This window comes from Colletotrichum jinshuiense, chromosome 5 (assembly GCF_051148585.1).
Source record: "Colletotrichum jinshuiense chromosome 5, complete sequence".
In the NCBI taxonomy this organism is placed as follows: domain Eukaryota; kingdom Fungi; phylum Ascomycota; class Sordariomycetes; order Glomerellales; family Glomerellaceae; genus Colletotrichum; species Colletotrichum jinshuiense.
The window spans coordinates 566,461-587,975 of NC_139312.1; the positions used below are offsets into that span (position 1 = coordinate 566,461).

Below are 21,515 nucleotides of genomic sequence, written 5' to 3' on the forward strand. Positions count from 1 at the left end.
TTGCAGCGCTACTTTGTGAAACCCCAAGCTCCCCCGGCACCAAACCTCCATTCTCATCCAATCATCCCCACAGCGCAGCAACACCACAAAACATGCACCAAAAAATGGTGAGAGGGGAACCCGTGGATTTCTCCAAACCCCGTTCGCGACACCAGACACGTCGCGCATGCGCCCCCCTTCCTCTTCCGCCGCAAACCTCCCATGCAATCACCAAACAACCGACACTTCGAGCCGTCCAGTTCCTCCGCCGGGCTGGGCCCACCTTCTAGAACAGGAAGGCTAGGACACAACGGCCGGGCAAACACGTCCCAGTCATCCCACCCGCTGGAACGCACGCCCTGACTCTTGATGCAGTGCATGCCACACGGGGGTCGAAGTGCACGCTTCCCCCCCCTTTTTTTGCCTTCTTTCGCTGCCTCTCCTGTGCCCAGGTGATGATGATGCTCGACCGATGACGAAGAGATAAAGGCGCAAGGGTGGCCGCCCGTTTCGTTCCTTTGATTGTTTCCTCCTCCTCCCCTTGTCGACGTCGGCCCTGTGGTGATTTCGAGTCTTGGTTGTTCCGCCTTATTCCATCATTTTCACCTTGTGTCCGTCTCTGCGAGATAATTCCCTTCGACTTCGTTTTATATCTGAAAACTCACCCAACAAAAGAGCAGGCCTCACTCGTCCTCTAACCCCTATCCAAGGACCAAAAAAGAAAACCTCCCCCAAACCCTCGTTCATCACAAGACTCTCTCTCCGCCGCGACACATCCGAACCGTGGGCCAAGATGCACCCCCTCTCGTTCCTCCTCATCCTCTTCGCCTCGTCGGCGGCCGCGCTCCCTGCGACGCAGGCAACGCCGACGAGCCCGCCCCCCGCGGCCCGCACACCGCCCGGCTCGCCGCAGCCGCCGCCCCTCCCCTTCCTCCCAACCGGCATCCCCCTCTCGACCGGCGTCGGCGGCGGCGGCAGCGGCCCGGCCCCGTCCCCAATCTACTCGACCCTGACCCCCAAGTTCCCCCCCTCCAACTCCTCCTCCTCGACAAACTCCTCCCTCCCGTGCGCCTCGATCCGCAGGCCCCTCCGCCTGGGCCCGGCCCGCCTGCACAAGAAGCCGTCCCAGACGGCCTCGCCCTCGTCCTCACCCTCGCCCTCACCCTCGGCCCCCGAAGGCCTGCCAAAGGGGGACACCGCCCCGCCCGCGACCGACGCCCCGACGCCCGCCGCAGCCGTCCTCGCCGCCGCCGCCGAGACCGCGCCGGCGGACTCGGGCCCCCGCGACTACGCCTCCCTCATCCCCCCCGCGCCGGGCGTGACCCCGCGCCCGGAGCCCAACCTCGCCGAGCTGGGATACTACCAGACGACGTACTACTCGTGCGCGACGCGCGACGCGACCGTCCACTGCGGCTGGCACCGGCCCGTCATGGTCGCGCCCGCCAACAACGCCGCGGGGTCCGCGTCGGCGGGCCTCAGGGCGCGGGCGGGTGCCGGGCTGGGCGCGCTCGTCGTCGTCGTCGTCAGCGTGCTGGTGGCAGGATGAGAGGGCTCGTTCCCGGGTTTTGTGGTACACGAAGCCACCCATTCGGCGGAAGCGTCGTCGGTCCCGAAGAGAACGGGTCTCGGTCGGCCGGGAAAGCCACCCGTCGGGTCCCGGGACCGGCGGCCCCCGGCCAGGCCTCGTCTGCGAATTAGCGAGTGGGAGCGGCGCACGCGACCTCTCGCACGCCGACGGCGGGAACAGGAAACGCGTTGGGTTAGTTCATGAGGGCGTCTTGCGCGGCTGGCAGAGTAGGAGGTCAGGGGAGGGACGGGAGGTATTTGGCCCTCCGCCTCCAGCACCTCCCCTCCCCCTCCCTTCCCCTCTTTTGATGATGATTAAAGGTTCGCACAGCTGGCTGGGCGAAATGTGGCACGATGACATGACCAGATAGACAGTCCAAAGTGCCTCACGGCGATGGCGGAGGGAAAAATACAGAAATAGGGGGGCGAAAGCCAGCCAATCCCCCTATATTCCCCGCAGGAGAAAATAGGGTGGTGGTGATTCAGACAAAAAATTTTGTACATCATTTCAATAGTACAACTTATGGAAAAGGGGAAGAGCAAACACTACCTGCCTTTGGCCCCGCCCCAAACCACGTTCTTTTCTTCGCCTTCTAGAGCTCGGGTATTTCAGAACAACATGGAGTAGAACCGGAGAGACGAAAAGAGATGTTTAACAAAAAACGAGAAAAAAAAAGCAACAGCAGCCCGGTAAAACGTATGATGAATGTGAAAGGCCGCCCCCCCTTGTCCCTCCCTCTTCCCGCCTTCTCTCCGTATCAGCATAGTTAAAAACGTTACATCAAGAGTTGGTTAGAAAAATTAAGAAAAGCCGTGAGTGCATAGTAGAGAAGATCCGTTGCTGCCGAGAGCTTCAAGACCCGAAGAATCGGTTGCTCTCCTGGTGGTTCTCGGCAGCGCACTCTCGCAGAGACATCTTTTCCTGCGTCCACCGCCCGGGCGCCGCAACGGGTGTTTGAATGGTTATAATAGTCCTTGACCTCGGCGGGCTCGGGTCGGGGGCGATCGATGCCTCGGTATGCATTCTGGAGTGGCATACGGATCGGGGATGGTGAGGAGATGGTGTTTGTGTGAGGAGGTAGGTGGGCGGGTAGATGGGCGATGGGTTGTGTCGATTGGTCGGTGAGTCGTGAAAGATGGAGATGGCGGTGATGAGGCATGTCGGTCGTCTCGTCGTTTACTTCTTGGCCGGGGCGGGAGGTGCCTTGACGTTGTTGGACAGCCAAGCCAGGCCCTCGAGCAGGCCCTCACCCGTCGTCGCGCAACTGGGCACGACGTACCAGACCTTGTCTTTTAACTTGGAGAGCTGCAGGGCCTCGGTGACTTCTTGCGGCTTCATGGCTGTCGTGGTCATGTCTGTCAGTTTCTGGCGTGTCCTGATGGCAGTGGCTGGCTACTGCCCTGCAGGGCAAGGGGGGTTCAAACTCACCGCCGTTGATATCCTGCTTGTTCGCAAACACCAGCAGCAAGCTGTCCTTCATTTCGCGGTCATTGATGATCCTGTGCAGTTCCGACTTGGCCTCCTCGATTCTCGCGCGGTCCGAAGAGTCAATGACGAAGATGAGACCCTGGGTTCCTGCATAGGGGGTAAATACGTCAGCGAGCTGGTTCACGCATACACAAAGATAGGAGAAGCCCGTCTGGCAGGGCGAAAGGGGACTCACCGCTAAAGTAATGTCTCCAGAGGGGACGGATCTTGTCCTGGCCGCCGACGTCCCAGACGTTGAACTTGACGTTCTTATAGGTGACGGTTTCGACGTTGAAGCCGACGGTGGGAATGGTGGTGACATCCTGGCCGAGCTTGAGCTTGTAGAGGATGGTGGTCTTGCCGGCGGCGTCGAGACCCAGCATCAGCAGGCGCATCTCCTTTGATCCGAAGATCTTGCCCATCATCTTGGAGAGTTGACCACCCATTGTGACGGTCGGCGGTGGCGTGTGTCGTGGAGGACGAGCGAGGGGGAGTCGGTGGTGTGGAGGGGGGAGGGGGTTGGCGTGATGTGGTGGTGGAGGAGAGTTGGTTTAAGGGGATGTTGTCGCAACGTATGATGTATGGCTCCTCTCTCTGTCTCTCGTGTATTAAATTGGACAATTCAACCAATGGTCCGGGCGGCGTCGCGCGCAATTGAGTGCCGGGAGGTGCGGTCGTCGGGAGGCGAGGTTCGAGGGAGGGATGGAAAAGGAGCGAGGAAGAGTTGTTGTGGCAGAGGAAGCTATCGCGGAGGAGGATGAGGAAGGAGAAAAAAAAAAGCAACTTTGCGATTTGTTGCTGCTGGTCGGGGATCGGAGGTTGGGGGTCGAATGGAGTTGGGCGCTCTGCTCGGGCGTGGGACCTGGGACTGGGGCTGGACTGGGACGTGGACCGGAGACGCGGACTGAGGGACGCCAAGAGGAGATCGAAACGGGCCAATTGACAGCTATATTTGGTGTGAGATTAATGCTAGCCGCCTTCCGAAACAAAGATGCTGTACAGAGGTATCTGTCAGTTACGCTACACTAGTGGACAGAGAGACTAGGCCGAGAAAGAGGCTCGCGTGTTCGTCTTAGAGCTGCCGTCAGGAATGACGGACTGCGGCTTGGCTTCTCATGCGTTTCAACGTTTGCTAAGGTAAAAGGGGGGTTCGAGTTCAACCGTCCCATCCCATCCATTCAGTGCACATCCATCCATCCATCCATCATCCATCCACATCACATCCATATCCACCACTCTCACAATGCAGATACATACAATGCAGATACCGGTACACTAGGTAGGTAGGTACCTTGGGTAGACGGATCCACACACCTCAATCATCAGTCATCAGTCACCAGTCACCACCCACAATGCACAAATGGACCGATCACAGGCTGCCCACCAGCTCGGCCCCGGGGATTTTCCCAGTCGCAAGTCGACATCCGAAGGCAATAATTGCATGTTGAATTAATGCGGCGTAAGCGCAGCTACAACCCGTTCAGGTCCCATGTTTTTTCAAAGCTTTTTATTGTGGGGCCGACCGTTCCCCTGCCTGCACCTGTCCATCTGTCCACCTTTGCCCGGAGATTCACTGGCGCGAGGTACGTACCCACAGCGCGACCGCACCACCTCAATAAGTACCTCTCCAGTCCAAGCGGAGAAGTGCAAATTGCACCGTACCAATGGGTGAGCTCTTGTACCTTTTTTCCAGGTGGGCTCAAACGCCAATGACGCTATCCCCATTGAGGCATAGCTGCACAAGCTGTACCTCCCCCAAAGGTTGCTCCCTGATTGCTCCCTCTGTCTCCCTCGTCCTGTTTCTCTCTCGCTTTTCGCCAAACACCCCGACGATACCTGTATCGTTTCTTTTCCCGCCTCTCTCCATGCACCTCCCTCTCTGCCTGAGTGGCCAAAGGGTCCCCTCCCCACTTCTGGATGCCATGGGCTGCCCCTCCGGCCAATGGGCGTATTTAGCGGCATGCAGGTACACCACCATTGCGGCATTCGATATATGCACGTGCCATGTTGGAGTCAGGGGCGTAATTTGACCGTCGACGGCCAACTTTTGATTGCAGATTGGACTCGCCTGCAGACAGCCCGTCGCTTTGCATACGCGGGAACCGGGCACAGAGCAGAGTCAGACAGAGACAGACAGGGACGGAGAAAACAGGGACACACACGCCCAGAGAGAGAGAAAGAGAGAGAGAGACTGTGCTGAACATGCAATAATATTTCTTGGCCATTTCTAAAGACATCTTGGTCGCCGCTAGCTAACTGCCAACATTGCCGTGCCGTAGTACCTACGCGTGTTTAAACTCCATCCCAATTCGCCGCGTCATGTCCCACTCACCCCCCCCCCCCCCCCCCCCCCCCGTTTGTTTGTTTAATGAGGCTCGACATTACCCCGGGCCGACGATTCCTCGGCCATGCGCGCAACTCAATACTTTAAGCGAACGCCCGCTGATGGCCCTCGCTAACACAATATGGGCTCTCGTAACCCCTCCTCGTTGGGCCGCGGGACCCTGCGGAGCCGGCGCCGTTATCCCATTCAAGATCGATACTCCAGCACGTAGCGCCGCTCCACCTGATGTGTAGTCGACGAGTCGTTTTCGCCGTGGAACTTGAGATTGACCGTCTTGCCGTCCGGCTCCATGCCGACGACGTCTGCCGCGTAGAATGCCGTCGTCTGTGGATAGAGGCCGAGCACCATCCTGCCCCCCTCCAGCTTGGAGAGATTGTGCGTCTGGCTCTCGGGCGGGATTGGTATCATGCCCGACGCAAACGTCTTGTACTCCTTCGGCTTGACGTTGTCCTCCGGCTCCACATCCAGGCACTTGTACCGCCTGCTCTTGCCTTCCCCAATGACCCCGACCACTTCGCCTAGTATCCAGTCGTATGGCGCCTCGCCCTGCTGGGGCTCGTCCTTTTTCCGCTTGAATGCAACCTTGTCGCCTTTGGAAAACGAGATCTTGCTCCGCGCTGCCGACGCAGCGCTCGACCCCAGCGCGCCCGACGAGGACCCCGCCGTGTTGGATCCTGTTGATCCTTGCGGCTCGACGCTGTCCGCCTTGGGCGGCATGCTGTCGCGGTTGCTGCCTCTGTCGCCAAACTTGCGCGAGTTCCCGCCAATTGGGCTGGGTACCGGGGAGTCGCCGGCCCCGTCAAAATCGTAAATCGCCGCCGCAGCCGCATCCCGGTTGCGCGTCGAGCTGCCCGTTCGTGATGATGTCGTCGTGGTCACGGGTGCCTCGGCAGCCTCCTTGGCCTGCTGCACGGCCTTGAGGATCTTGAGCTGCTCGATGAGGTTCTTGATGTTGTTCGAGTTGTTCTCCGACAGCTTGACCCCCGACCGGCAGTACTGCTCCATCTTATTAAGATCGCCGCCGCTCGGGTTGCCGCCGTCCTTGCTCGCGACTGCCGCCTTCTTGTCGAGCTTCAACAGCTCCCCCAGGTTGTCGTTCTCCTGGTTGACACCAGTAACGATCTCGTGGAACTTCTCCTTGGCGGACTCCCAAAGCTGCACCTCCTCGCCGTGGCCGCTACCATTATTCCGGTTCGAGCCGCGACCGCTTCGGTTTCGTTGTGACATCTTGGCTTGGAGAGAGCTCAAGGGACTGGGCTGACTGTTCTGCGAGCCGCGTTTCTTCTAGACAGGCCTCTCGGTGACAGCCAGGCCCGGTGACGGCGTTGGGCTATTCGAGCCGGCGCCGTGGGACTTCCTCTTCCGACCGCTGGGAGACGGCTTTTCGTCGGCCTCGGCCTTCGGTTGCTGGCGCATTTTGGACGTCAGCCTTGGGTCGCGCTTGTTGGTTGGTGGGCCGGGCTGTTCGTGACGAACAAACAGAGGTTTAAGGGGGAAGGACGTGGGTTGAGGTTGTGCAAGCAGAGAAGGCCCATCGGTAGTTACTTACAGGGAAAGTGCGACGCCTGGCTGGGTGTTGTTGCTCCGCCAGCTGGTGCAGACTGGGTCGCGTCGGACAGCTGGAGCTTGCGTTGCGCTCCGGTATTGTTGGGTATCTCTGGTATCTCTGTGCGCAAAGATGCTATACAAGAAAAAAGAAGGCCGCGCAGCAACTCTTAGGCCATGGCTAGCCCCAAAAAAGCCACTGATTATGCTTCCGGGTTGGCCTGGTCTTGAGGAACCATCGCAGGAGCACAGAAAGGTGGATGGGATGGAGATGGCAGAATGCGGGCGGTATCGGGCGACGCCCAGAGCGGTGGGAGCTTCATTGGGCCATTAACGCGACAAGTTGCGTTTACGTGTTGCCGAAGTGGAGCCGGCGAGAGCTGGAGGTGGTGGTTTGGCCAATCGCGCCTCCTGATCCCGCCAATCCACACTGCGGCCCGACCACTCGTCCGGGCCCGTGCTGGTGATCATATGGAGGGGTCTGCGCCGGACTCCATTTGTTTGCGGGGTCGTCGGAGTGAAGCTCTCCCTGACGTCAAATCCAATGGTGGGGTGAGCAGACGCACTCCCAACCTTATTAGTACGACATCGGCGCCGTTGTCGCATCTTCTCCTCGGAGCTCCTGTCTGGTCTTTTCTATCCCACTCGGCTGCTAGTCTGAGCTCTTAACCCACAATGGTTTTACAAGTCCCTCTGTTCCGGCTCCAATGCGGAGTCAACTCCTACGAATGGGGCAAGCAGGGAGAGGACTCGGCCGCTGCGCGGTTTGCTGCCACAACACCCGCCGAAGGCTTCAGCATCCAGTCTGACAAGCCATACGCCGAGGTGAGTCTGATATTGTCTTTTAACCATTCAATTGTCCTCGGCGGCTGCTGATGCCCTCCCCAGCTGTGGATGGGCACCCATCCCTCAAACCCCTCCAAAGATGTCTCGTCCGGTCGCTCCCTTCTCGACCTCGTCCAAGACAACCAGCAACTCCTCTCGGCGCCCGTCACCTCCAGATACGGCTCCAAGCTGCCCTTCCTCTTCAAGGTCCTCTCCATCAACAAAGCGCTCTCCATCCAGGCCCATCCCAACAAGAAGCTTGCCGAGCAGCTCCACGCCCGCGACCCCAAGAACTACCCCGATGACAACCACAAGCCCGAGATGGCCATCGCCATCACCCCATTCGAGGGTCTCTGCGGCTTCCGCCCGCTTGCCGAGATCTCGCACTTCCTCTCCACCGTCCCTCCCCTGAAGAGTCTGGTCGTAGAAGACAAGGCCGACGAGTTCATTAACACCGTCAAGGGCGAAGAGGAGAGCGAAGACCCCAAGACCAAGGACCGCAACAAAAAGGCACTCCAACACGCCTTTGCCGCTCTCCTGTCGGCTACGCCGGAAGAGATCGAGAAGCAGACGGAGAAGCTCGTCTCCCTCGCCAAGTCCGAAGGCGGCAACTTCGCTGGCGGCGGCGCGGCCTCGACGGACGGCGAGACCCTCTCGGAACTCATCATTCGCCTCCACGGATCCTTCGGCGCAGACATTGGGCTCTTCGTCCTCTTCTTCCTTAACTTCATCAAGATGGAGCCCGGCGAGGCCATGTTCCTCCAGGCCGACGACATCCACGCCTACGTGTCGGGCGACATCATCGAGTGCATGGCCGCTTCCGACAACGTCGTCCGCGCTGGCTTCACCCCCAAGTTCAAGGACGTCCCCACACTCGTCGACATGCTCACCTACAACTACGCGCCCATCGACGAGCAAAAGATGTCCCCCTCCGAGTACCCCTACGCCACCCTCAACCGTGCCGCCTACAGCTCCGGCTCCACCGTCATCCTCTACGACCCGCCCATTGACGAGTTTAGCGTCGTCCGGTCGCTGCTGAAGGGCGACGGGTCCAAGGCCACGTTCGAGCCGATCGAGGGCCCCAGCATCATCATCTGCACATCGGGCAGGGGTACCATCTCGGTCGGTCCCAAGGTGGAGAAGATCAGTGAGGGCAACGTCTTCTTTGTGGGGTCGACGGCGGAGTTGGTGCTGCAGTCCGAGGGCGACGAAGACGACGAGTTTGTCACTTTCAAGGCGTTTTGCGAGGTTGACGAGATGGCGGAGGAAAAGTTATAAAGGGCACACGGATGCCACGTACACATTTGCACCATCCACGGAGAAACGTGGAGAGTAGCCCATACCCAGTATTTAATTATTAGGCGATCACAAAAAAAGGGGGGGTATCACGAGAAGTGACTTGAAATTAGTTGATTCCTGCCCTCCATGCAAGGCACGCAACCCGGTCTTAGGTGGTCTATCTGCTATCTTGATCCCCATGCTGTAAACCGTTCTTCCTCCTCTGACTTGTCTTCCGCCTTCAAGCCAGATAGCCACACCAAAGAACCCCCCGAGCCATACTACCAGCGTCAACACGCCCACGGTCTCGGGATACATGAAGAGGGGGGGAATGACGTTCCTGGACGGGCCCCAATTTCTTGGGCCCGAGGAAAACAAGCGACGTTGGAAAACAAAAAATCGATGCTCACCCCCTTGAACCCCTTTCTTTTCGCAAGAGGGGGGTTAGGGAAACCTTTTGATAAGAAAAGCAGTTTTTCGACAAACGGACCCAACGCCGCGGTAATCGATGTGAAAGAGAAAGAAGAAAAAAGAAGTAGAAATTGGAAAAAGGGGAAAGAACCAAGGCGGGCGGAGTAACCCCCGAGTTGATTCCCAACCATACCCGCCCTTTCACCCCGCCTGTCCCTTGCCCGCGCCTGAGAAGAGGCTGATGATAAATGCCCGTAAACCCAGTTCCCCAAAATGAGAAGGGTTTTTGTTTTCTGTATCCCCGTGTCCCCACGTGTCCGAAATATCCTCCGTTTCCCAGGTCATTGCCCCGACCCGTTTCGGTGCCATTTTCCTAATGTATTACCACACAAGGCCCGGTGTAAACGCTCAAACCCCCCTTCTCGGGGAGGAGAAAATAAACAGAAACAAGCATACAGACTGATGCAAGACAACCCAGTAAGAAAAGATGAATGAAAAGAAGAGAAAAAAAAAAAAGGGGGGGGGGGGGGGGGGGACTGGCGGTAAGAGCGAGGCTACCGGCACCCACAGCCCGGCAAGAATGGGAATAACGGCACGCACGCATGTATGTGTGACAATCAAAGAAAAAGGTAAGAGCAAAGAACCAAACAGTCATTTTTTCCTCGGTCCCCGCCCAATAATGGTTTGGCAATTTCGATTTCGATCTTTCCTCTCTCTTCCCCTCTCTCTCTCTGTTCAAAGAGGGAGGGGGGAAAGAGATTCTGCGATAATGAGCGCGATTGGTGAAGAAACGACTGAGGCCATCCAAACATGGCGATGGAGCAGCAGGGGAGAAAGAGAAATCAGGAACGAGGCCCCCCCAAAAAAAAGAAAAGAAGAAGAGAACCCCATGGAAAAAGAAAAGAAAAAGGAAGTGAACGTGGACTGGATACCTGCACCTTGGACATGGCTCCTCGAGCCCCTCCGATGAGGCGACCAAGCCACGTCGGGAACGGAATGTTCCTTTGGTGACACAAAAGGAGGGGCTGCGGATGGATTGTTGGTCGGCGGTGGGATCCAGACCGGGCGGGGGTGGAGGGAGGGGACGAGACGGGAATGGCCCGGCCCAGGGGGGCATCTACGCGGGTGGGCGCCCCGGCTCGGGTAGCCGCATGAGCGCCGGGGTCCGAGGTGGTGGGCGCCCCTTAACCCCCCCCCCTCGACAACACACACACCAAAAGCTGCCCGCTATTGACGGGTGTAAGCCACATTGGTTGAAAAACTTCAACGGTTAGCCCAGCCTCGTCAAGGGGGGGTGGCCCCTTGCATGTCATCCCACTGCCGGAAAGTTCTGGCAACAGATGGGTGGTGGTAGTGGTGGTGGTGGTGGTGGTGGTTGGGCCGCACAGCATCACACATCCCTTCGATTCCTGGGCCTGGGACTGGGCCTTCCTCTGCCAAGACAGGCCACCTCGCTCCGGTCAACGGACCTGTTGAGATGATGATTCCCACGACGGGGCATCTTTTGTTTCGACAACGTATGGATGTGTGGCTCTCCCCCCTCCCCATGCCTGCAGCCTTCGGGCTGCCTTCATCGTAAGAAACGTCTGGTTTCGTGTTGATGAATCGTGCAGGAACCAAAGGGGGGGTGTCGGGGCGCGCTGCATGTCCCCGAGGCGTCTGCATGGCCGACGCCCCAGGGTCCCAAGATAGAACACAAGGGCGGTGTGTCGTTCCCGGGATTTGAAAGCCGGTGTTGCTGGAGGTAGGTTGGGCTGGATGCCGAACGCATCTATAGCAGAAGAAAGAAAAAATGAGTGAGGCTACCAATTGCAGTTCCGCGTTTCTCCTGTGGAGGGTCGGATGGGCATCTTGTTCTGCGCGTCCCTTGCCTTCGGGCGGCGTAAGAATGGCAACGGGTTGTAGGGGTGAACTTATGTCGTTTTGAGTAGTAGCAGGAGCGAATTGGCGTAAAGAATGCAATAAAATCAACAAAGAGCAAAGAGCAACATTCGAGAGACCGGTGGTGCCAGGTAACGGGGGCCCCCGATTCCTCTCTGGCACACCAAAGAAACCCCATAGCTCCGGCCGGAGAACAGTGGGACTAGGACGCAGACAAGCTGCCTGCAGACCTCCGGTCCGAGTGGTGCTCGGGCGCGACGTCCTCCGAGAGCATGTACGCCCCAATGTGGTGGCGTCCGTGGCCCGCCACGGCGGCGGCGTACATTCCCACGGCGGACGCCGGCGTAGTGACGGTGTACTGCTGACCGTTGGAGAGCGAGCCGCCGGAGCTGGACGTCTCGCCGCTGCCTCGACGGCCTCCGCCTGAAGACGCGACGGAGGAGGCATCGGTGTACTTGTAGCTCATCTCTGACGTGGAACCGTGTGTGCGTAGACTCGTCTCGGAAGTGCTGAAGATGGACTCTCCGCTACTGGCTGTCGATGGCGGATAGCCGGCCATGTCTGCGTTAGATAGGCGCTGGGCAACGTTGGTCATTGAGGGAAGCGTGTGGGTCGGGGGAGGGTAGGCCGAGACGGGCGTGGACTCGTAGTTCCCTGAGCCAGCTGCGGCACTGCCGTAACTGGTTGTGACTTCAGATACGGCGCTCGCGGGGGAGGGTTGGGAGGCGGGGCTGCCAGAAGATTTGGTGGAGGAGGAGGCTGCGTAGGAGGGTGCTGGGGTGCCATCTGCACGATAGGCGAGCATGCTTGCGGTGGCTGGTAGGCGGGAGGCCGGGTTGGGGAGTAGACGGTCCCCGCCGGCGTGAGGTAGTGAAGCAGCGACATTAGAGAGGGAAAAGTTGGGCGCGTCGGCTTGCACGGCGGCGGCGGGCCGATGAACAAGAGCTGTACCGCTGCTTCCGTAGCCGTATCCCGTGGCATCTGTGTTGACGTACAGGTCCCCGGCACTCGGCGCGGCCTTCATGGCGGCGGTCATGCGGTAGTAGTAAGACGGATCGTGGCTGTTGTACGGGTACGGGTAGCCCATTGTGGCGCCGTAGTCGACGCTGGTGCCGTCGTCGGAGTAACCGGTGGCCGACCAGGGCGGAACGTTGGCAGAGTAGTACTTTCCGGCGCCGTATGAGTATCCCGCGGAGGTCGGAGGGTACCGCGGTAGGCCTTCGTGGATATCAGAAGCGTAGTGCGGCGGGGACGCACCCATTGGGGATGCAAGGGCGTGCTGTGCTTGGTATGCCCTCGCCGCCTTCAGCTCGTACGAGAAAGTTTGTTCTGTGGGCTGAACCCAGGGTGCTTCCGTCGAGGCAACCTTTGACAAAAAGACATCAGCCAAGACTGTACTCTTCAAGACGGTACTCAACCCAAGGGGCTGTAGACTTACTCGCAAGAACATGCAGGACTCGGCGCCGGCAGCCTTGCAGTTTTGGCAAGGGAGCCCATTGCCCGAATCTCCGCTGCAGCGGATTTTGCGCTTCCGGCAACGGCCACACTGATGATCTGTCAGATCTTTCTTCCCCATCTCCCCCCCTTCCCCAAAGATATCATGCAGGTTCCCTTCTGTGTGTCTTCGACAATCTTGCCTCAGAATGGGTGCTTTTTTTGACAAGGAGCCCACCAAAACAGCAAGGAGCACAGACATAGCACTCGAAGCTCTGGCAAAAGAAATACCAAAGTGATGAAGATAAAGAACAAAAGCTCAAACAGTTTCAAGACTTACAGCGACAGCAATGCGTTTGCGCGGAGGCGCATCGGTCTCGGGCTCCCGTTCAGTCATTGTCGATGTCCGTGTCTCTGAGGAATGCGAGTGTCGTTGTTGACGGTCAGGGTAGGCATACGTCGGATCAAGGCGGCTATATCGTCTTCCGTCTTGGTAGTAGTTCGGGCTGACCATTGTTCAATGGTCCGGATGGTCTTGCTGTTTGGGAAGACCCAATGGCTACGATGACGACGACAACGACGACGAAGAGGGTGGGAAGGTTTTGGCGTCGTTACAAGAAGCGAGGGGCTGACCTGGGTGTAAGCGCCAAAGTTCGGCGTGATTACCTCAAGTGTGTGCTGTTCGTTCACGACGGACAACCTCGATTCTGTTGTGAAAGCGTCTTGTTTCAGCAAGAAAGGACCTTTTCTCCCTCTGCTGCTGCTGCCTCTGCCGCGTCGAGGCCGAGATGATGCTTGAGGGGGAAAGGTTTGGGATGGGCTTTCCCACGCCTCCTTGTCAGACGTGGATGTGTTTTAAAGAAAGCGAAGTGGTGTCCCAGGAAGAAGAAAGTGAGGACTGGTTGTGTTCCACACGAAGAGGAGAAGAACAGAGATGGGGGAGATAGATAAAGAAGCAGCGGCAAAAGCAGCTGCAGCCGGCAAAGTTATACAATCCCGGTCCTGGGCTCCCGTCTTGATTCGGCCGTGTTGAGGTGCTGTGTGTTTGCACTCTTCATGTCAGTCCAATCCCTCATCATCTTACCCATATTATTGCTCCTTTTCCTTGGAGAGAAGACCGCACCCTTAAAATTAGGACAACTCACACTCCCCTCTTTCGTCGTTGGGCGCCCCCCCGTGGGCTTGAGGGCACAAAAGCACGACATATGTCATCGGGCGGCGAGGATGCTGCTACAACATTGGAGCGAAGACTTGTAAAGAGGAGGGGGACGTTGTGTAGAATTCCAACCAAACCCATACGTACTGCAGTAGTACCGGGCCGGGACGCTGCATCGACAGGCATAGGAGGTCCCCACGCCGGCCCTGGCAATGCCAAACGCGCATGGCCATGGGGTGAGACTCTGCCCCTCTTTTCTGCAGTCTCCATCGATGTAGATGGCGGAAACGAGAGAAGAGCAAACGGGGGAAGGGGGCGGCAGGCTGAGCAGGGGGTCCTGGTAGATCTCTAGGGCGGCGGGCGGGCGATCTAATTTTTGTATGTATTTTGATTGAAGGTCTGGGGTCCTTGGGCCAATCTGGACCCGAGAATCGACTTTGCAGCTACTGGAACTTGGGGGAGAGGGTGAACGGCCCAAGACCTTTTGAGACTTCCATTTCTCAGCCGTGCCTTGATTTAGACCGCCCAATGAGACGCACACCGATATTCGTTCCTGGAGGTAATAGCCCATTATCGCCACCACCCATAGCAGGAACCTCTGGCTTCCGCCTGAACGAGACAGATATGAGGGGGACAGACAAAGTGATTCTTCCTTGACGTCCCCCCCCCGCCCCCCCCCCCCCCCCCACGCACTTCTCTTGCTGAAGAACTGCCGAGTTGATGTGGCAACCGAACGTATAGACGCTCGGTACAAGTCGTCCAACGATGGGCTGGACAGGCATTGGACGATGGCTTCCACAATCGAGAGGCACACGTATCATGGCCCCCCCCCAAACCTCTACAAGGCCATTGCTCAACAATTTCAATGAGGTGAATGCGGGAAGGCAGTACAAAGTGTTATCTGCTTTGGGAAACGACACATCTGAAATGGGGAAAGTGTCACCCAAATGACACCGAAGACCACGGCAAACACTCACTCGACATCATCGGGCGAAACGTCCATCTCGGTCTCACTGGGGCAAATAATGACACTGATTGTCCGACCTTGTCGCGATACATGGTTGAGCAGGCCCATGCTGTCGTTGGTGTCAAGTTGCACTCCCCCGCCGATGTACTCAGACAGCTCTGGAGAGGAGGCTGCAACAACAGAGGGTGGGCATAAACATTGTAGAGCTGAGAGTTATGTGACGCAAGTAATCGCCAGTGAATACGCTTGTGTGGGTGTCGTTGCTCTGTGTCACCCTGCGAGGCGGTCTTCGCTGCAACATAATCAGGAGGGGCCGAGAAGGTCAAAGTGACCGACCCTCCAAACAACAACTTGGAGCATCAGGAGGCACTGGCGCCTGATCGAAGTGACACCGCCATTGCTGAAGAAAGACAAAAGGGAAGGAAAAAAAGAACCCCCCGGTATGTGCAGCGGTTTCGTTCGCCAAACTTGTCCGCGATGCAACATGAGCGGCAAAGGAATGAGCGTTTACACCGAAGCGAGGCCATACTGAAAAGGCCATCATCTGCATTGGAACAAACTCGGTTGCACTTTTCAACCGGCAGCCTCCGCGAACAATTCTGTCAGACAAACCAACACGGCCGGAAAAAACGATACGGCCGAACGTCCAAATTGCCTCTGGGATGGTGGAGGTGTTTGCCGTTAGGCAATCGGGCTGCATGAATGGGCCGCCGCGCCCTCATCAGAGGCCAGGAGGCAGCCACCTGGCTGAGAATGAAAGCCGTCAAATAATACATCTCTGTTGCACCCGTTTTTATCGCCCGGCTGATTGTCCAGTTGCGGGCTCTGCTCATTGAGTCGGTTCCGCAAGTTCTCGCCCTACACTCTGATGCTCTGTGCCCTGGCAACTGGATATAGTTGACGATGTTACAATTTCAACCATGGCCAGCCTCTTGGGCAAATACGACGGAACAGGTCGACACACGACACGACGGGCTGAGCAACGATAGGAATAGCAAACAGGCGGCTGAGGCACGTAACGACGTGTGCCTGTGCGTGTGTGCGTGTGTGCGTATGTGCGTGTATGTTTGGTGTGTGTGTGGCTCTCTCCAGCAATACGCAGTTCTCGTAGCTTGACCCAAGCGGGCGAATCCGATGCCAACCGTTGACGACTACTCCAAAAAAATTTAATGCGCCGTCCGCTTGCTTCCGCGAGACCCCACATCGGGGCGGTCAACAACTCGATATTAACGACGATGGTAATGAGAGATTAGAGGATGCTGCAATGCTACGTCGTCCGATATTCCGTGCATTTGACTCAGGGGTAGATGTCCTGCAGGAGCTTAAGCAAGTCACTCACCTAGAGTAGCGCCATGATGAGCATCTTAGGAGCCAGGAGAAAGTTGTCAAGAATGTAATGGTCATGTTTGAAGCCGATAAACGTTGACGCTCGCGACTCTAACGCCAGTAACGACGCGTTTCTTAGGGGCATTCCGTCCCGTACAGAATGATTTCTCCCCAAGATGTCAGATTTGACAAGAAGGTCGGACTGGGCCGTGAAGTACAGATTGTCCGCGGGTTTCCCTCGTCCCACGGGGTGCAAGAAGACGAGGTGTAGACTATTGACCAAGAGTTGCGCTCTGCATGAGCTTGTTGTCAAACTCCTTCGAGAGCGCGCGGAAGATGAGACATGTTTTCGCCTAGTCCACAATTATCTGAACCACCAGGTCTTACAGATAAACCTGACCTCACAGAGCTTGCGCCGCAATCTTAAGACACGCCGCTCGCTGAATTTCGAAGAGGGCAGTTCGTATCGAAAATCGACTGAGGACTCGCTGGCGATGTAGTACGACATCAAACAGATATGATGCACGAAGCTAGCCCAGCAAGGTGAGGAGGTCTTGACGTTCAACGGATCAGACTGTTGTCATGTAGATCTATCTGCCTCGCCTCATGTCGGATATTTCTCGTGCGTGCCTGCTTCAAGACGGGAAGTGGCTATCAGAACGCACATGGCTAGACGGCTTTGTTGACAACGGAAATTTTTTGCAGCCATCCTCGGGGTGTTGCATGTACTTTTCGCTCACAATCGTAGGTAGAGCCGGCGTCTTCATGCAGGCAGCCGTTGAAACCAACCACAAAGTCATAAGCGATTGGACCGGCTTCCAGGATCCCAATATCATCTGACAACATATACTGGGGAACGGCCAGGCCCGGAGCAGATTCCAGATTGACCAAGGCCATCGGCGAGGGATAAGCCACCCAAGTCAGGCACCAAAGAGGCGTAGAGTACGAGCCGATCCGGCTGCCTCCACCGTTCGTTGGGCGATGAGAAATGCCAGGTCAAGGGCTTGGGGCTTTATTAGACTGTGCATGAAATGCCTGGGTTTGAAGCACTGCCAACAAAGGAGCCGTGGTTTGGTCTGGACAAAAGGCGCATTGGAGAGTATCGGCTTGCTCAGCTTTGCACCCATCATCGCCCGACCATTGAGACTTAGAGAGTAGCACAACTGACTAGCATTGTCTACATGTCTCTTGCTGAGGGAAACACCCGTTACACGAGGTGGCCGACGCCTACTAACCAGGAATAAACGCAGCAGCTCTGCAGAGATTCAACTCGCTGTCACTCTCGTGATTCTGTGCAACATTAGCAGCTGATGCTGCTGCAGGACACTCGATGATTTGCGAGGCCTACTGGAGAGAGCACGGTGTCAATCGCCGCCACGAGGTTGCAGGCGGCAGCGAAGACGAATTCGCCGATAAAGGGATCGGCCGCTGTCGGATGCAAGTTACGAATATAACGAACCTAGTTTATCGTCTTCAGCGTGAAGCAGCCCGGTCCGAGAAATCCATGTGGCAAAGCTGAACTCTGAGGATGTGGGCGGAGATTGTCCTGACAGGTCGAAGACGCTGTTACACAATGCCGGCCCTGCGCGAGGCGGCTGCGGACTTCATAGATGGCTTGTTCATCGTCCGTCGTCCGTCCAGATGCCGCCAGGAGTAACCCCCGGGAAACAAGACTTACCTTGAAGATATGACAAGTAGTATATAGTAGCTTCATCAAACGGCAGCGGGCTGGTGCAACATCCCTTGCAACACGCTGAAGTGCATCATCCCCACTCCCACGGGGGGGGCGTTCCGGCCGCCTGCTTGCATGGCTCTGCAAGTGTTATAATGGCCCCGTTAGCATGTTTGCAACGGCGAAACAAGGAGACAGGTCTGCTCCAAGCAAGTCGTTCGTCGTGTGTGACATAAGGAACCACCCAGTAACCCTCTGGTGATATTCGCCTATCTCCACATCCCGAACTCCTAGTTGACAAGAGATGCAATGAGATTCTTGCGTGCGGGTTGCCGTGGCGGCATTTCGACAAATCAACGAATCATGCCATAAAAAAAACGAGCATTGTGCTGACGGCAATGGCGAGTTTGGCGTCAATTATGTAAAAAGTTTGGTGTCTACATCTGTGGTTGACCGCACTGCCTTGAGATGGTCAATGGGGCCTGGGTATACTATGGTTGCCATGGGCCGGGGTAGATCACGGCTTGCAGTGGTGCTGCTATCTTCGTCTCTCCGAGTCTCGATCTCTGCCTCGATTCCGATTGTCCCAATCTCTGCGGTCTCTACGACCCGAGTCCCGATCGTCACGTCGCCGGTCATGGTGATCGTACCGACGTCCGGCGCCCCGGTCGTCAGATCTGTATCGATCCCCATCTGCTCTACTGTCCCTGCCCCTGCCCGTGTCCCTTGGTCCTCGGGGGCTTCGGCTTCTTCTCCGTTCCCGCTCTGGTCTAGGGCGATCTCTATTCCTTTGATCTTTTTCCTGCTCGGGTTCCTTTGTCGGCTCAGGACGCCGGTCTTTGACGCGCTCGTGGCGTCCTTTCATTTCCTCGTCTCCATACAGGAGATCGTAATTGTCCCCATTCCGCTCGTATTCGTCGCGGTATTGCCGCCTCTTCTCAAGCTCGTCGACTCCTCCCCATCCGCCTCTGGGAGCGTTCCTTTTCCGCTTCTGGTTTGTGTCGTCTCTCCAAACCTGGCTCAACTTGCTCACACTTTGCGAGAAGTCAACGTGAATACGACGGTCATCAATCAGAACGTCCTGCATCTTGGCATAGGCTGCCTCGCAGGAAGTCTTTTCTGCATACTCGATGAAGGCGTACTGAAGACTGTCTCCGGTTTTCGCGTCACGGATGACCTCACAGCTGAGAATCTTGCCAAATCGACCAAAAATGAGTTCCAGGTCCGCATCCGTGGTGACAGGGTTAAGCTTGCAAACGAAAAGAACATTCTCGGGAGGCGCGACCTCGGCAAACGGTAGATCGCCCATCATCTCCAGAGTGAGAGCCTGAGCCCGTGCCTCTCTATCCCTTCGACGCTTCTCAATAGCCTCCTCGTCCAGATCGTCGTCCTCGTGCAGGGCGGCCTCGTCCGCGATCCGAACAGTTTCGAGCTGGCCCTTGGTCGGAGGGGGCGAGGCGCTGGGCTCTCGCAGCTCAGGGGGGTCTGGATAAGGGTCGTCGAGGATGATCGTGTGCTTGATCCGAATGTCGATGAGCGGGTGGCCCTTGTCGTCGACAATCGCATCGTTGATCTTCTCCAGTACATCGAAGCCCTCGACGACCTTGCCAAAAACCGCGGCTTTGCCATCCAAATAGTCCGTCTCGTCCCCCAGGGTGACAATGAACTGCGACGCCGTCACGCGTGTATCCGGGTCCGATTCCAGGGGTGCCGTGGCCATGCTGACGGTGCCTCTCTCAAGGTGCTTCAGCTTTGGGTGGAAGAAGGCGGGGAACATCTTCTGCGAGCTGTCGCCCGACAGCAAGCCCCATATCGATGTGCCTCCATCGGATTCTTTCGACAAGGGCCCCAGAGGGTCGCCGGTCTGAAAGGAGAAGTTCTTCTGGACGGAATGGATCGGCGAGAAGTTGTAGTACTTTACTTTGCAGAGCTTCAGGAAACTAGTGAGCTTGGTTAGCTGAGCAAGAGCTATGCAGCGGCGGACGGAGAAACCGCAACTTACTTTTCGCACAGCTTGGGCGCGTAGTCGACCAAGAGGTCAATCACGACATCGCCCGAGCTGGTTTCCAAAAGGACCGACATGGCGTTGGTAGGGTATGCCGCTCTTGCTGCGGTGGCCGGATTGATGTCGTCGTCGCTGTCGTTGATGGCGGAGAGAACGGGCCTTTCCAGAAACTTTTTTTTGCGCCAGGAATTGATCAACACTGGCCGACTATTTTTTGAGTGTTTCGCTTGATCAATAACACGAGATTCCCAGTCTCGAAACTCTGCCCGGGCCGTAGACAGGGACACACGCTAGTCTCTCTCGGCGTTGGTGGGGTTGGATTCGTGTGCTGTTGATTTGATGTTTGCGGCCACGCGATGGCCAGTCCTTGAAGCAGACGAGAGACAAACAAGTCTCGTCACATAGTGCTATATAACGCACACACGGTCTTTGGCACGGTACATAGTATCGGCCAATCATAGGGGGGCTGGATCAAGTCTCTCCACGGCGACCCAGTTATTTGCATTTGGAGCTTGGAGCTTGGCCGATTAGTGTTTGGAGATTTTCGAATTCTATTTTCCTTTTTTTTGCCCTTTTTGTCTGATGCTGTGGCGAATTAAATCGGTTATGTTTGTTTATCGGTACTGCTACCGAGCGGCCTAAGGTGCAGAAAATACTACCCGCATGCATGCACCACCACGATGATCTCCCACCATGTCCGAACCACGCCCGTATGTTCAGCGGTAAAAAGCAATGATTTCGGCAGTGTCCGACACAAGGCAGGCAGGGTAAAGCGAATTGAAGAAGTAAATGTGGTAATTGGTGTCGTTTCAGTCATTACACGCTCTAATGTGTGCGTGTGTGTGGTATCCTACAGCCAATACGGAAAGAAGACAAGGGGGCAGGCTGTTTGTTTCAATCAAACCAGTCTCGCCAAAATAAACACCAATATCCGACAGGCGAAATGAAGCCAATTTTCGCCTGTGTGCACCAGCTTTTCCCATCTGACGCAGGCCATGCATGCCATGCTATGCCATTCTCGGCACATATCAGAAACCGCCCCAACGCCATTTGATAAGGTAATTCCCTCCAATCCAACGCCTAAAAGAACCCAGGGCCGTCAGGTGATGTCAATGTTGCGCTCTCGTGTCGATCCCAAAGGCCAGCGTCTCATGGGGCGCTCTTGCGTCGCCGCTCAGAGCGCAGCTCTCTTTCCGTGTCCATTAGGCGGCACTGAACCCACATGCGGAACGAGCTATCGCTCCGCACCTGGTCGCAGTTTAGGAGCTCCATCAGGGCCCGCTTCATGCCCTCATTGACGTCGAAAAGACGTTGCTCCTCCTCCGCGACGGCCCAGATCGTAGTCTCGTCCGCGATCGGTGCCAGCGAGCTGCTGCGTCGGATCTTGGACCCGGAGAGCGACGAGCGTCGGCTGTGACTTCTCCGACCGGACGACGCGTTGGGGTACTGGCCGAATGGCGAGCAGGTGCTGCGGGTCGGCGACACCGACGGCGACGAGGCGAGTGAGGTGTTGCAGGTGGTGATGGGGCGGATCTGGTCCAGGTGCTGGCGCAGCTCCTCGTGTTGTGAGTGCAAAAGTAGGTATTTCTGGAGGGCGAAGCTCGAGGTCTGCTCCTGGGGAGAGACTGACAGAGTGGTCGGGGCTGCCATTTTTGATG

At 56.9% G+C, this 21,515-nt stretch overlaps 7 protein-coding genes across 7 annotated transcripts; 2 read left to right on the top strand and 5 right to left on the bottom strand.

Annotated features, from left to right (window-relative positions):
- Positions 1-772: 772 nt before the first annotated feature.
- On the top strand, positions 773-1,525 carry EsH8_V_000146 (uncharacterized protein; the record flags this gene model as incomplete). Its single annotated transcript, XM_083272662.1, has 1 exon — positions 773-1,525. The coding sequence occupies one exon, from the start codon at positions 773-775 to the stop codon at positions 1,523-1,525; it is 753 nt and encodes a 250-aa protein (XP_083125377.1).
- Positions 1,526-2,722: 1,197 nt separating this feature from the next.
- EsH8_V_000147 (ADP-ribosylation factor family-domain-containing protein) lies at positions 2,723-3,459 on the bottom strand (the record flags this gene model as incomplete). The annotated part of the gene is made up of 3 exons (XM_083272663.1): positions 2,723-2,886; positions 2,975-3,121; positions 3,210-3,459. 3 exons carry the CDS (start codon positions 3,457-3,459, stop codon positions 2,723-2,725), a joined length of 561 nt encoding a protein of 186 aa, XP_083125378.1.
- Positions 3,460-5,543: 2,084 nt separating this feature from the next.
- On the bottom strand, positions 5,544-6,584 carry EsH8_V_000148 (SGF29 tudor-like domain-containing protein; the record flags this gene model as incomplete). The annotated part of the gene is made up of 1 exon (XM_083272664.1): positions 5,544-6,584. The coding sequence occupies one exon, from the start codon at positions 6,582-6,584 to the stop codon at positions 5,544-5,546; it is 1,041 nt and encodes a 346-aa protein (XP_083125379.1).
- A 993-nt stretch (positions 6,585-7,577) lies between these two features.
- Positions 7,578-9,005, top strand: EsH8_V_000149 (mannose-6-phosphate isomerase PMI40; the record flags this gene model as incomplete). The annotated part of the gene is made up of 2 exons (XM_083272665.1): positions 7,578-7,727; positions 7,791-9,005. The coding sequence occupies 2 exons, from the start codon at positions 7,578-7,580 to the stop codon at positions 9,003-9,005; spliced, it is 1,365 nt and encodes a 454-aa protein (XP_083125380.1).
- A 2,494-nt stretch (positions 9,006-11,499) lies between these two features.
- EsH8_V_000150 (uncharacterized protein) lies at positions 11,500-13,128 on the bottom strand (the record flags this gene model as incomplete). Its single annotated transcript, XM_083272666.1, has 3 exons — positions 11,500-12,663; positions 12,736-12,843; positions 13,072-13,128. 3 exons carry the CDS (start codon positions 13,126-13,128, stop codon positions 11,500-11,502), a joined length of 1,329 nt encoding a protein of 442 aa, XP_083125381.1.
- Positions 13,129-18,390: 5,262 nt separating this feature from the next.
- Positions 18,391-19,934, bottom strand: EsH8_V_000151 (PPIL4 family peptidylprolyl isomerase; the record flags this gene model as incomplete). The annotated part of the gene is made up of 2 exons (XM_083272667.1): positions 18,391-19,792; positions 19,855-19,934. The coding sequence occupies 2 exons, from the start codon at positions 19,932-19,934 to the stop codon at positions 18,391-18,393; spliced, it is 1,482 nt and encodes a 493-aa protein (XP_083125382.1).
- A 1,072-nt stretch (positions 19,935-21,006) lies between these two features.
- Positions 21,007-21,507, bottom strand: EsH8_V_000152 (uncharacterized protein; the record flags this gene model as incomplete). Its single annotated transcript, XM_083272668.1, has 1 exon — positions 21,007-21,507. One exon carries the CDS (start codon positions 21,505-21,507, stop codon positions 21,007-21,009), a length of 501 nt encoding a protein of 166 aa, XP_083125383.1.
- Positions 21,508-21,515: the final 8 nt, after the last annotated feature.